The sequence below is a fragment of the Hypanus sabinus genome, chromosome 2 (genome assembly GCF_030144855.1).
Source record: "Hypanus sabinus isolate sHypSab1 chromosome 2, sHypSab1.hap1, whole genome shotgun sequence".
NCBI lineage: Eukaryota > Metazoa > Chordata > Chondrichthyes > Myliobatiformes > Dasyatidae > Hypanus > Hypanus sabinus.
The window spans coordinates 64,872,257-64,887,865 of NC_082707.1; the positions used below are offsets into that span (position 1 = coordinate 64,872,257).

Consider the following 15,609-nt stretch of genomic DNA (forward strand, 5'->3'; position numbering starts at 1 on the left):
AAAACAAAACTAGTATCAGAACTAGAAATAAAGCTATATTCACAAAATTGTTTACATAAAACACAAAATGCAATTGAAAAATCAAATGTGTGTTTCATTAAAGGGTATTGCAAACAGAGAACATCATTACTATCCAATATACTGACTTTGAACTAAGTAATAACTTCCAACCACTTTAAATATCATGGCAACACATCCAAAGGCAGCTAAAATCCCCCTTAATAAAGCAAATATGAAAAATGTTTACAAAACTTATCAGTGCTGACATAATATTCTTTGTGAAAGCATGTCTTTAATTAAGCATTTATACAAATCCTTGTTTCAATGTAAATTTCAAAAAAATATTGAAGGAGCTTGGCAATTACAAATAAGTTATATCTGCCAACAAAGTTGCACAAAAAATTGTAACTAATTTCAGAATCTGACTTCAGTAAACTTAACATATATTAATGAAAACCCTGAGGAAAAAAATATTTATTCCATTTATTTTTGGTGAAGCAAAGTTTATTTTAACAACTAAGGAAATAATTTATCGGCTGAAAATATCAATCACCTTTTGAAAACAACTGCATAATGTGTTTTGAGGGTTTAACCTCAGATAATCTTGTATCCTGCATAATATTTCACTAACAGAAGACAACATGATACTTCAGTCTCATCACCTACCAGCAGCCTGGAGGACCAACTGCAGTCTTGCTTTTGCCTGTTCCGCAGGGGACTGCAAAACAACAAAGGTAAGACCCACATCAAATAATGGACTTTGTTATTAATGATGACACAGAGGAAAGGATTTCCATTCATCAAAGAATAAAAGAACAACTGTGCAGGACACTATACAATTAATATGCAATCAAAAAGATACACCACTCAGTAAACATCTTGAATGATTGGTGGCATACTTTTAGTTTAGGATTTAGAATGAAACGAGGCAACACTAAACATTCAAGGATATTTTACATAATTCTTTAAGTGTTTCCAAGTCTAAGTGTAAAATCTCCTCATAATACCTGTCACACATCCTCTTACAGCTTCTCAGTTCTACGAAGTGAGATGCAGCAAAATGTATTATAAATTTACAAATATTAATTGCACCCACAAAATATCCAACCCTCAAATCCAGAGTGCATTTTTCCCTTCAATACCTCTGTCAGACAAAAAAGGGCACTTCATTTTTGCATACATGCTGCTCTGCTGCATCTATTATAAAATAATGAAGTTACAACAAATAAAATAGATGTGAAGTTTGCTTTAATTCTTTGTAGTTTGGGATAATTAGATTATTTGAGGATTTGCATAGTCAGTTCATACATATGTGCCACCAGAGCTTCCTGCAATCCCATTCAGCAAAGAAATGTTTACATTTGCATAATCCTTCAAAGACATCAACCTCCTCCTCCCCCCACACAAATCCTAGGAATTACTGTAGCATCAAAAATGATCAAAATCACACTTTCTGCAACTTTGTGAGATGCAAACATATCTATTACATAGAGGTGCATAAATTAATACAAACTAAGGGTATGAAATATTATAAGGGTAAGAAAACAGTAGAAGATATATTGTAAAATCTACAACTCAGAGACCTACGGTGAAGCTTTTGAAGAGAGCACATTATTTTGCTTCTATTTCTGCCAATTATCCCTTGTTCCTTCATTTCCTGAAGGCATTGGATCCTGGCTGGGATACACCACTCATGATTCAAAATGGCCATTCCTGATTTATTTGCTTTGGCAGTAAGCATTAACAGGCTATTCCAATCACAGTACTATCATATTGAAGACAGTTAACATTCTCATTCACTTTTGTACAGAACATGTATCACTGAAAAGGCATCCAGTCCAATTCCTTCCTAGTCCTAGCCTGCTGATTTCAATTGAATAGTACTGATAACTAATGTTACTCATGTCATACTAGTTGACTTTTAGATTTAGCCTTAATAAACTCTTGCCGCCATAAAAATATTTACATTTATACAGCACTTCTTCAGGACTTCTCCAGGAGCAATGGTGTACCAGCAGCCACATTAGCACACAAAAAAAATTCGACTAAATGCTAATATGATGGTAACTGGACAATTTACTTGCTTTGAGATTTTAGTGCTGGCAAGCACACTGGAAAGGACACTGACGGTCAAATCAAGTCGCTTTTATTGACATTTCAACCATAACTGCTGGTACAGTACACAGTAAAAACGAAGCAACGTTCCTCCAGGACCCTGGTGCTACATGAAACAACACAAAACCACACTAGACTACCTGAAACAACACAAAACTACGTTAGACTTCTGACCTACATGGGACTACATAAAGTGCACAAAACAGTGCAAGACAGTACAATAATATAATAAACAAGACAATAGGCACAGTAAAGGGCAAATTACAATATAATAAATGATGTAAATGTAAATGTCTTCAAAATTGTGCAAAACTCTGAGGAACCATTGCCTGCAGGGAAAAAGGAAAAAGGAAAAAGGAGTCAAATGCTCCATGATTTGATCTCCAATAACACTCAAAATGCTGTAGAAACTCAACAGGACTACAAAAGGAAGGGTGGTGGGGGGTGCAGAAACCAGAATAATAAAGTTGGAGAAAGCAGAGGAGTGGCAGGTGTTAGGTGAAAACAGGTAGATAGGTGGGAGAGGAGGAATGATGTGAAAAGCTGGGTGGTGATGTGTGGAAGAGGCAAAGGCTGAAGGAGGAGGAACCTGATAGGAGAGGATAGTAAAACAAGGAGTAAAGGGAAGGAAGTGGAGAACCAGAGGGAGGTGATGGGCTGGTCACTAGGGCAGAGCCTCGAGGGATAGCAGAATGAGAGAAAATGAAAAGGGGTGAGGAGAACAGAGGGGAGTGGTTAACAGAAATTAAAGACATCAATGTTCATGCCATCAGGTTTGAGGAGGCTACCCAGATGAGATACAAGGAGCTGCTCCTCCAACCTGCATCCAGCTTCATCATGGCAGTAGATGAGGCATGCCAGTGTGAGAATGAAGTCAAAATGAAATGGGTGGCCACCAGGAGAACCTGCCTTTTGTGGCCGACAAGAGTAAAACTGCTTGACGAAGCAGCACCACCGACCGCACCCCTCCCCCACCCACAGTCTGTGCTGAGCCTCACCAAAGTACAGAAAGCCATACTGGGAGCACCAGATACAATAAGTGACCCAACTGGAATTTTAGGTGAATCCCCAACTCATCTGGAAGGACTGGTTAGGGCCCTAAATGGTGGAAAGAGAGATGTTCGAGTAGGTGTAGCACTTAGTGTCATTGCATGGGTAAGTGCCAAGTGCCAGGAGGGAAATCTGTGGGGATTCATGAGTGGACTAGACAATGGGGTGACCCATTGGGGCACCCTTTGAGAGAAAGGTAGTGCAGTCTGATGTGACCAGAATGAACATTAAATTTTCCTGAATGCTATTGGTATTCGCTTTGCTTTGGAAATTGAAGAAGAAAGCCTCAGTTTATTAAAGAAGAATGACACGTAGCAAGCCAAATATAGCTCCTCCTCGTTTAACGAAGGACACTTTTGATAGCATAATTTCTGGTTGATCTGCCACCCTTGTGCCTCTCGTTGTCATTCTGGAGACATGCAGTCCTTTCATCCACCGTCTCTTCATCTCTTCTGTTGTTTATTCTTTGTCTCTGATCTTGAAGACTTGCATTTCTCAGCTCCTTTGTCTCTTCCTCTCTCCTCCTCCTATGCCAGTTGTTGTCATTTTAGGGACGTGCTTGCCTCTCCTCCTCTGTCTCTTCTTCCCTCAGCTTTTTTGTCCTGACTCTTTGATCCTGGAGTCGTGTGGCTCTGGCCTCATGCTATCCTTGTTCTCTCCCTCTCCTTGCCACTTCCTGACGACGTGTGGCATCATCTCTTGACCATAATGTCCCCCTTCTCTTTCCACACAGCATAATTAGGCTGACCATATTTTTTTTACCCTAATGCTGGATAGAAGATACAAACCATAACACTAAAGCCTCCAGGATGCTGATTATTCTTGATGATGTGGTTGGCGCTCTCCTAAATGGATTTGATGTAGTCACAGCTGTCCTTTGACTGCAGCAAAGGGTTTGATGAGTGCCTCGAAGTACGTCATTACAACAAGATTTAATTATCTCTTATCGATGGGTGGCAGTTAGATCTGTCCCAATCCTGCACATGCCGATGGTCATTAGCAGAATGTGACCGCTCGAAATAGAGCTGCCCTGCCCTTTTGCTCCAGTTGGTGTCACTGCTGTGAGCATCGTGAATCATTTCTGAGGTTGGCCGTGTGCATGCCTTGTGGTGTCGCGTCACGGTTTCCATCATGGCAGACATCGGTTCTCAGGTGAAAGTGGGGCTGTTGATTTTGGCGAGTGAGCAATTTTATATGAATATATAATCCTTAACTTTGCCTGCATTCTGTAAGTTAGTGCATTTTAAGTCAATTTAGCCAAAAATAGTGCCGCTGTAATGCACAAACAGGAGAAGAATAAGGGCATAGACTCTCATTGTCTTCATTTTATTTCCAAGCTTGAAGAAGTCCCTGAACAACTACCACCAACATATCACCTGTGGAACCAGAGAAGCCTGCATACTTGACCACTGTTACTGTTACACCATCAAGAAAACATACCGTGTCATCCCACACCCACACTTTAGAAAGTCCAATCACCTGGCTATACTCCCAGTATATAGTCAGAGACTAGAATCCACAGCATCAGTGGTGAGGACAAGAAGGTGTGGTTAAGGAAGATGGAGGAGCATTTTCAGGACTGCTTTGAGTGAGTGAACTGAACAATATTCAGGGATTCACCTTCCAATCTGAACAAGTATACTACAGTTATTGCTACTTCAAGACGTGTGGCTAAGTGTGTGCCTTCAAGAACATACTGGACATACCCAAACCAAGAGCATAAACCAGAAGAATTGTTGTCTCCTCAGGGCTAGATCTGTGGCATTCAAGACTAGTGATCCAAAGTTTATACGAGAAGTCCAGGTGACCTACTTTAACAGCAAAATAACAATTCTGAATGAGGTTAGAGACAAAATTGGATGCACGCCAGCTCTGGCAGGGTTTGCAGGCCATTACTTCTTACAAAACAAAATCCAATGTTATGAACGGCTGTCATGCCTTACTCCCAGATAAACTCAACACCTTTTAGGCATGCTTAGAAAGGCAGAATAAAACTAGACCTGTGCGAAACTCTGCAGCAGCTGGTGACCCTGTAATCTGTCTAAGACACTGACATTAGAACATCTCTCAAGACGGTAAACTCTCAAAAGGGATCAGGCTTTGATGGTGTACCTACACGACTCTGAAAATCTGTGCCAACTAACTGACGGAAGCATTCAAGGACATTTTCAATCTCTCACTGCTGTTCTCGGAGGTTCCCACCTGCTTCAACAGGGTAACAATCATCCCAACACCCAGAACAGTAGAGTGAGCTGCCTCAATGACTAGACCCTATTGCACTCACATCTACTGTGATGAAATGTTTTGCGTGGTTGGTCATGGCTAGATCCCTAAGCAGGGGTCTGAACCCATTGCAATCTGCCTATCAGCACAATAGGTCTACAGCAAATGCAATCTCACTCACCCTCCACTCAGCCTTGGATCCCCTGGACAACAGTATTACCTATACCAGGCTGCTGTTTATTGATTACAGCTCAGCATTCAACACAATCATACCCATACAGACTGAATCAGCAAACTCCAAAACTGGGCCTCTGTACCTTTCTCGGCAATTGAATTCTTAACACGTTCACCAGGAGACCAGTCCGCGTGGATCGGAAATAACATCTCCTCCTCATTGACAATCGACACTGGCGCACCTTAAGGATACATGTCTAACCTACAACTCTACTTCAACACCCATGACTGTGTGGCTAGGCACAGATCAAATGCCGTTTATTGAATGCAGAATTCCCGATGGAAGCATACAGGAGCAAGATAATCAGATCCTTGAGTGGTATTGTAACAACTACCTTGCACTCATTATCAGTAAGACCAAGGAATTGATTATGGACTTCAGGAACAGGAAGTCCAGTGTACACACACCAGTTCCTAACGAGGAATCAGCAGTGGAATATGTGAGCAGAATTAAGTCCCTGGGTGTCAACATTTCTGAAGACCTAACCTCGCTCAAACATTTTGATACAATTACAAAGAAGTCACGAGAGCAGCTATATTTCATTTGGAGTTTGAGGAGATGTGAGATATGTCACAAATTTCTATGGATATACCACTGAGAGCATAAATGGTTGCATCACTGTTTGGTATAGAGGGGCTACTACTACACAGGATCAGAAAAAGCCATAGAGTGTTGGAAACTACATCAGCTTCATCACAAACACTAGCTTCCCCATCGTCGTGGAAAACTTCAAAAGGCAATGTTCCAAAAAGGCGGCATCCATCATTAAGGACACCCATCACCCAGGACTTACACTCTTCTCAATGCAACCATCAAGGTGGCAGTCCAGGTGCGCGAAGACACACACTCAACATTACAGAAACAGTTTCTTCCCCTCTGCCATCAGATTTCTGAATGGACAGTAAACCCATAAAAACTACCACATTTGTGCTTTTCTCACTTTCTTTTTATTGCACTACTGATTTATTTTAAATTTTTTCTGATATATTTCTAATGGTAATTTATAGTTTTTTAAAAATTATTATGCATTACAATGCATTGGTGCCACAAAACAATAAATTTCACAACAAATAGCAGTGATATTAAACCTGATTCTGCTTTGAATATGTTCATTGGTAACTTGAGATTGCAGATGTTAATAAACTACATATGTCCAATTATACTCCCCGTAGGATGGGTCTTAACATCCAGCTGAATCTCAGTTTATATTTCATCTCTAGCTGCAGGTAGACTGCTCTAATTACACAAAGAATTTCAAAGTACTTTCCTTGCATCTAAATATGCAACATCAACATTTTCTGGATCAATATAAAAACTTAAAGTCATTGCACTGGAAATGATGTTGCCCATAATAACATGCATTAGAAAGAAACAGCACAAAAAGTTCTGCTGGTTCTGGTATAGTTAATGCAAACGTTTTATACGCACAAACGGTGCAAGAGCATAGGCATTGTAAAAATGCAGATTGTACAGTTTTACCCATAACATTGTACATTAAGCACAAATACTGTTTAGGATATGTCTCTGTAAAAACTGAAGAGAATTAACTGGGCGTAGCTCTATCTCTCACAGGAAAAGTGACCATTCAATACAATCACTGCTGCAAGTTATGACACAGCTTTGGAAGTACAACATGGAAGAATCACAACACAGGTATGGACAGGATCACCCCATTTCAAGGTCAACATCTTGGCAGAAAAGATGAACAATCTTAGAGATTGAGTGCACAATAAACCTTAGAATTTCCCATTATTCATATGAGCTGAAAATGTGATGATATAGTCCTGCTTAAGGTCAATAAAACTGGCATTTAATGACCACACCTCACATTTATTTAAATTCAGATATTATAACCATGCAGCCATTTCATATACACAGTGAAAAACACTCATTACCACTTTCCCCTCTTTTCCTGCAGAAGGTCACTAACAACTGCCACCTGTAACAACAAACAAAAGGAGGAATCTTCAATTGCTTGGATGAAAGTGTTCTGTAATAGAAGACTTTGTTCCTGAAAATGCTTTGGTATTGTTACGTATCCCGTAACTGGATAACTTACCAGCAAAGATAGAGAGGTCTGTTCAAGTCTGATGTCACTATTTTCAAACGTTTTTATTTATAAAGGGGCACAAAAGTAAGGTTAATGCAAACATTCAGATAATGCATGTCAATACTCAATCTAAAGCGCGGTTTTAGTAATAATCATCATTAAGAAGTAATCTCGGCTGTTGTCTCGGGGATAATATTTTTGTCCATTAGAAATATAAAAAGTCATTCAGAAGTCTGCAGACTTTAGCCTTTCAAGGAATCGCTGGGTTTCACGTGTTTTAGAGGAATCGGTGAAAACGAAAAGAAAACTTGCCCGGGTCTTTATGAAGCCATTCCGTTAAATCAGTGGAGCGTTGTTTTCCCCGTTGTTAGTTCGAAGTCCTTCTCGGTATTATCAGCCACCTGCTCCCTAGGCCAAAGGAGTTAAGAGCGCATGTGGCGTTGAGTGGCTTCCAGCTCTCACGGGAGCGTTGAGCGAGCGAGTTCTTCTGGTACGTCGCTTTGGTACCGCCTCCTGCAGTCTGCTTTTATCTTTACTTGCAGAGTTGCAGATGTCCATCAAAGTAGGGGGATGCAATCTTCACCCCCACATTGCCCGAGGGTGTCCATGTCCATGGTAGCTGTCACGTAGCAGGGACACACAGGTGCCTTTAAGAACAATGGCCAGAACCGTTGCATTGTCTCTCACTTCCGAGACCCGAATTAATAGCGATCTTGCGATTCTCTGGAAGGAGGGGGCTGCTCCCGCTCCTTCGGCCCCTCAGAGCTGTGGTACCTTCATAACAGTATCATCTTGTCTACCCAAAAGACTGCATGAAATATCACTGAGTCTTGGGTGTCCAGCTCCAGAGCATTCACAAAACCCTACTGGGAAACCACATTTTGCAGACGTTGATAACTAGCACCATTCAACATCTGCATAATCTAACTATAGTTTAATGAAGGGTAAAAAATGGGCAGGACTCCATCACAGTACAGTAAAAGTCCTTTTAAGGCCATCATAACTCAGGATCCTACTGTTGTTAGGGCTTTGAGGCAGCAAGGATGTTTCTATAATCTGTACTACAACTCACTGCTGAACCAGTTGACTTCCCTGTTTTAGGAGAAATAGGTGGATACAATTTGGATGTCCTCCCTTAGGACTGCTTTTCTTATTGCAATGTATTAAACATTCAGCCATTCAGTCAAGACTCAGCCATTCAGAGCAAAGCAGTACGGTTCAAAGCCAGGACATTAACGATCAGAAATACTGCTGGTCATTCCTCGGAACTTAACCTGCTCTACAATATAGATTAATCATCCAATGGGTCTGATCTGCCAGCAGACAAACAAAAACAGGACACAAAAATGGTGAAATCAGGAAAGTTAACCAATTGGTGTGATTCTTTTTGTATCGCCATGTCAAGCTGTTAATGTCTTATTAACGCCTTACTCTCTGGAAACGTTCTTGCAATTTCACCTAAAACCCCTGTCCTGGGACGAAAACCACAGTTTGCTTGTACACAAACCATGGAATTAGGTGAAACAGCCAAATTAATGCTAATGAAAAAGAGACACAACATACAGGATTTTTGTGCTCCTGTTTGGAGGGGAATAAATAGTCACCATTTCAGGCTGAGAAATTGACTACAGATGAAGGTCGCAGCCTGAGATGTCAACTGTTTACTTCTCTCCACAGATGCAGACTGACTTGCTGAAATCCTCCAGCATCTTGTGGTTTGTTCACTGCTTCCTATATCTGCAGAAACTCTAATGACCAGACACACACAAGGCTTAGTTGTCCCTGCTCAGGAGTCTCTGTGCTAGGCTTAATGAGGTGATGCTGCCATTACTCCATTGGAGTACATAAAGCTGACTGGTTTTCACTCGAAATTCCAGATATACCGTGACATTGGACCATGGATGAAATCAATAAAGGGGCAACGTCCCTGAACTTGGAGCAGTGTGAAGTGATGATAGCACTAAATGGCGACTCCTTTGCTTGCATCTTTGGAAACAGCTCTAATTCCATCTTTAATATCTCTATTTTTCCCATTCAGGGTTCTTTTGAAGACTCTGACCTGGAGTTACACGCTGACTACGGTTCTTTGCAGGAATGGGATCCGCTCTCTGGGTTTTATAACTGGCCATTATTCGGCACACCAAGGGCTTGGCCTAAGAATTCGGCTCAACTTTGGAGGCCTAGGATGTTGGAGTTCTGGAGGCAGATGTATCAAAGGTCGGTGTCTTGACAGGAGATACATGTGTCGGGGGAGACAGAATATCTACTGCTATATGCCCAGTGACCAGAGATCTTTGGGCATAGAGCTTGAAAAAAGTGACATAAGGGACTTTTAACATCATAAGCTAGCGAGTTGTTTGTAATGTCTCCCCTCTCACTGTGAAACAGAGACACCTCTTTCTCCCTTATTAGGGAGAGAGCCTGTGATATATCGAGTAACAGGTGAAACTCAGTCTTTGGAGCAACTGCAAATCTGTGTCTTTGCTGTTGCTTTATTCGTGATTGAGTACTCGGTAGCAGGTGCCGATGCTTTTTTTTTGCTGGTGGGGGGGATTGCTGCTGCTTCTGCGAGGGAAGGAAGATTGCTGGAGGGGATTTTGTGATTCTAACATTTAACTGTCATTCACTCTTTGGGATACTCCTCTGTTTTCATGGATGGTTGCGGAAAAAAAGCATTTCAGGATGCATATTGTATACATCTCTGACATTAAATGTACCTTTGAAACCTTTGAACTTGCATTAGGAAATTGGAATACTAAATCTAAACTTGGTTGACCTGGTGCAGGAATTGTTATTCCATTTATTTGAAAGGAGGGAGTCAATATATATTTTTTAATTTGACAGAGCCCTTGACCATGCTTTCTCTATTGCCCACATTTCAGTGCTGACACCTTCTCTTTCTGGAACAAGAGCAGTTAAGAGTTCCTGATCCTCAATTCCAATTCACTAATTTCCTTATTCAACTGAGCACCTTTTGCAATTTTTGCTATTCTCAACAAGGTTCAACCATTAGATTTTCCCTCCAATCTATTTCAATCTTTCAGACAAACATCTTTCTCCATGACTCATTGGTCCACTCTTCCACCTCTATGAACCATTCAAATTTTCAAAACTTTGCAATGCCACTGGTCCCTGCTCTTTTACCTCATCCCTTATCACCATCCAGGAGCCTATAGAATCCTTTCAGGTGAAGCAGAGAAACATGTACTTTGTCCAATACAGGGTACATTTTGTAAATTAAACACAAGATAAGTGATTGCTTAATGAAGCACCCACATTCAGTCTGTAGGAACAAATCTGAGCTTTAAATTGCCTCTCTAACCTTCATTTTTCCAATGAAACCCAAGGGATAGCAGAGGAACAGCACCCCATCTTCCATCTGGCACCCTATGGGATACAATTTTGAATTCAATAGTCTCCCAACTTCTCTAAATATATCAAACTTAACTAGCTCAACTGTCAGATTGCCCATCTGAAATTCTGATTCAGTTTTTCTCTCTACAGCAACAGCCTAACCTGCTGGGTATTTCCAAAATTCTTTGTATAGTTTTAGTTCTCCACAACATCTGTGATCTGCATTTCTCAGATTTTACATTTTTTCTTCTTTCTAACAGCACACATTAATCTATCAACTAATCTATTAACCTATCTATGAGTCCTGACGAAGGGTCTCAGCCCGAAACGTTGACTGCTCATTTCAACGGATGCTGCCCGACCTGCTGAGTTCATCCAGCTTGTTTGTACGAATCTATCAACCTAACACCTTCATGACATCTCAACATGGCAAACATGGCCTTGCTCTATCAGACAGTTTCCTAACTCCTCCTTTTGCACACACTCGACAGTTTAACTGTTCTTCTCATTTTCTGTTTCAGTTTATATTAAATGCTTCTATACAGTATGTCAGAGGCACAGTATTAACATTCAAATTATTCACTGATGTGAAACAATTACAGCTGTTTCCTGATAGGATTTTTTCTTTGCATTTTTCCCAATATTGCATATTAAAATAAACAATTTAAATTAATATTCTTCATGCATCTTGAATACCTATGCAAAAGGTTAATTCAATTAATAAAGTATAATATATCATCATAACTTTGTCTACTCTTTAAATGAACAGCTATATAAATGTGAGACAAATAAAATAAAAAATTATAAATAAGGCACCAATTTGTAATATGGGAAGTCATTACTGAGGGAACACAAACTAAACATTACAATAATCATCCCAAATGAAAATCTTGTTGCTACAGATATGAAGATAATTAAATGAATAAGAATAAATTCCATTAGAACTAGAAATAGGATTAACATTTGTTCCAGCTCTTTCCTGATAGCATATATTCATCAAATTTTCTGTTATAGCACACTCTTAAAACTGCTATTTCAGCAAAAATGCTTAAAATTTGTCAAACACCACAACAGCATTGGAAAATGCCAAGCAACTAGATGGTGAAAATGATAGACCAACTTATTCCAATGTTTTTTTAAAGGAGAATAGATCCATAATACTATAATTTATATTCTATCAACAATATTTTAGGAGCTTTGCACCATTTCTCAAACTTCATGACCTTTAAAATTTTTCCAAAACTTTTATTTCCACTTAGTATTCTGAACATATTCCATTACATATTTTAAATGTAAACAACTTTGAATAATGATGTGGACTGTTCTGTGATTGTTGCTCTGACATTTGTGCGTGAAGCGGAGATAGAAACCTAGTGCATTAATTTAGCTCTCATCTCCAGTAACTGTGCTTCTGTAAAAAGTTTTATACTGAACTCACATAAATCATGTAGAAGAAAAATGAGAAAATCTGGTGCCCAACTCATCATCTACCATTCTGCGAAATGAAATCCACTAAAATACCTATCAAAACTGCAATCATCAGTAGATAATATCGTCTTAGGTCTATCTGCACTTTCCGATTTAATTTCCTCCATGCCCTTGACATCCACAGATACCATTAAGATTAAGCACATACAGTAACTGAGCATTTTTCATATTTTGATACATGAGGCCGAAGAGCTAAATGTAATATCATCATTTGAAAATTAATGCAATATTTCTTTTGTTATTTTTTTTGACTTGGAAAGCAGGATGAATACTTTGGTTTCTCTAAAGTAATTTCCCCATCAGAATGACACACAATTATGAATATATATGCAACTTGTCAAAGGTCAGCTAAATTACTACATCATTAAATGAGGGAAGAGATCAAAACAGAGCTTGGTGCTGCTGCTGAAATGGTTATGCTGCCTGGTACATCAAATATGATGAAATCATTAGAGTAATAAGCATGGAAATCTGTTTGCAGATTAACCCATGGTTTCACGCTGCTTTTATCTAATGGGGCATGGTGGAAATCTTGTCAGCTTTTCATCAGCCACGATCAAATTACTGAAACCATGAACACATCATGGCTGCAAATGAGAATGGTATGCTTGATTGGCATTTTTATTTATATAGCAGCAAAGGTTTAATTTTATGCCAATAAATGCAGTCAGATAGACAATCTGTCATTAGGAATTAATACAGCACTGAATATTTAAACTGATCCATGATATGATGATATATATAAACTTTATATTTAAAAAAGAACATTTGTTAAAAATGCACATAATTCCAAATTTTACATTAATCCCATCCACAGGATGAAAAAGAATAGTATCATTTGCAGTATTCTATCTACATTGCTTTGCATTGATTGGTTGAAATCTAAATCCACTTGTTGTATTCAAAGATGATCACTGTTTGTCCACAATTCATAAGAGAACCACCATCATGTATCACTGTACTTCCGACTTTCACAGCTGGAAGAACATGCTAGAGGTCAGATGCTATGCATCTCATCCCATCTTTAGACAGCAGGTCCAGGGATCAAGTTCAGTTATACTGAACTGCACTTCACGTCTAGCCTCTTACCTTTACGTCAGTGTAGCCCCACTCATTTGAATGCAGTTACTGACCTGAATGCAACAGCTAACCAGTTCGATTTTTATATTTTGAGAGAAAAACCAAAAGAAGAGAGACTCTCTGATCAAATCCAAGGTTCTGAAAAAATGGCTGGAAGAAAATCAGTACAGAAATCAGATCATATGAAAATATTGAATAAAAGGTTGCCAGATTTCTTCAAATTTAAAGGATGTATCCAATGCCCGACTTCTTATTTTCTCTAGACTTAAACAGGACATGATAGAGGAAAGCCAACAAAAGGCAGTAGGAGGGTTAGGGTCCTTCTATTTCAGTAAAATGGCTTTTCTAGCCATTAAGGTTGAAAAGGCTATTGGTGGGTCTTTTTTTCTCTTTTCTTCTATATAAAAATTTCTATTAGTCCTTCCTTTCTTCATAAATTGATAAGAGGAGAATTATACATTCTATATCAAATTTATACTTTGTGATTCTGATATTATTTTACCTTCTGTATATACAGTTATTGACATCTATACCAGCAATATTCTCCTCTTGTTTGCATTTTTTAAAAATAAAAAAAGATTGAAAAAGATTATTTTTATATTTTAATTAACATGAAAACAAAAAAATAAAACTAACCACTCACCTTTTCCAAGTCCACATTGGAATAGACTGAATTTCCACTCTTAGACTATCCCATTTCATACAAAGTCTATCAAGGCCTTGAGCTCCATTAGACTTAACTGGCTGCAAAAGTTAGCAGCTCAGAGTGAATTGCATGGACCCAATCAGAAATATATTCTAGCCAACAAATCAGTATAGTTGCAAAAAAAAGGTTGTATTAACTAAGCATTTTCTTTATAATTTTTACAAAATTATGCTATTAACTCAATTGATTATCAAGTACAGGCTCACATCACTTCAGGAAAAAATGTATGTTTGGCTACACTGTACTACCTTAATAGATAATGCACCAAACATTTAAAATATTTCCTTCAGAGAAATATACTTCTAATGACATGCTTTGGATGATCAATTGCTGCAATTTTAAGCCCAAGATTCCTTTTTTACTACCTCCATATAAAAAAATACATTACATACTGTAAGCAGAAACTATTCCAAATGTAGCACAAGAACTTAGTACATTTGAATTTGAGAAAGTCATCAACTTTTGTAATTTTCCAGCCCATTTTCAATATTACAAAGATACATGAAAAATAAATTAATATATTTTTCAATTTTTGAAACTCTCTCAATGAAAATTGCACGTGCAACACCTTTTCAAAGCAATGCAAGTAACAGAAAGATGAAAAAAATTGAAAACGCGAATTACCAGTGTAAGGAACAAAGGAAGCCCAAAAGAAATTCCTAATGTAGCAAGGTCAATTCAAAAAATACATGGCTCCCTAATGGGAAAATACTCTATAAACAGCTCACCTGGTAGCTAAGCATGTGTTCACCTTGATGTGAGCACAATGAATCAATTACATTTCTCTGATGCCCAACATTAATTCCAGAAATGAATTATGTAGTATGACATAATTCAATAAAAGCATTAACATTGTGTCTGGAGGAGTGTGCAAGAAGTAGATATTTCACCAAATGAACTGCAAAGAAATTTACAAAACAAATGAACTCCATAATTAACTGAGACAGAATTTTACAGACATTGACATTTTTTCAAAAAAGGTTCTGAAGAACCAAATATCATTGCAGTTTTGATGTATCATATCAAATTTTCTTGCCCAGAAATTAAGACTTCATTCACACTTGCTTCATTGAACAAATGTTCTATAAACACAAGCACCAACAGCTAATTGGATGCATCAACAAAATTCGTGAAATTGGGCAAAAATAAGTTTTCACACACACACACACACAGCAGTTTGCACATGAAACAGATGGAAAAATTGGAACTTGTGCAAATTACCTCAAGAGCTGCTTGAAAATCCTACAATTGTCACCCATGAAGGAAAGGAAGAACATAAAACCTAAAAGGCTAAGTAAAGGCAAGAAG

At 38.6% G+C, this 15,609-nt stretch overlaps 1 protein-coding gene across 1 annotated transcript in view; it reads right to left on the bottom strand.

The window, feature by feature from the left end:
• Window positions 1-15,609, bottom strand: part of rsrc1 (arginine/serine-rich coiled-coil 1) — a 352,648-nt gene that overhangs the window by 173,983 nt on the left and 163,056 nt on the right. Inside the window, exon 6 of the mRNA XM_059947458.1 lies at window positions 667-718. Within this exon, the coding sequence (XP_059803441.1) occupies window positions 667-718 (52 nt within the window). The remainder of the gene's footprint in view (window positions 1-666; window positions 719-15,609) is intronic.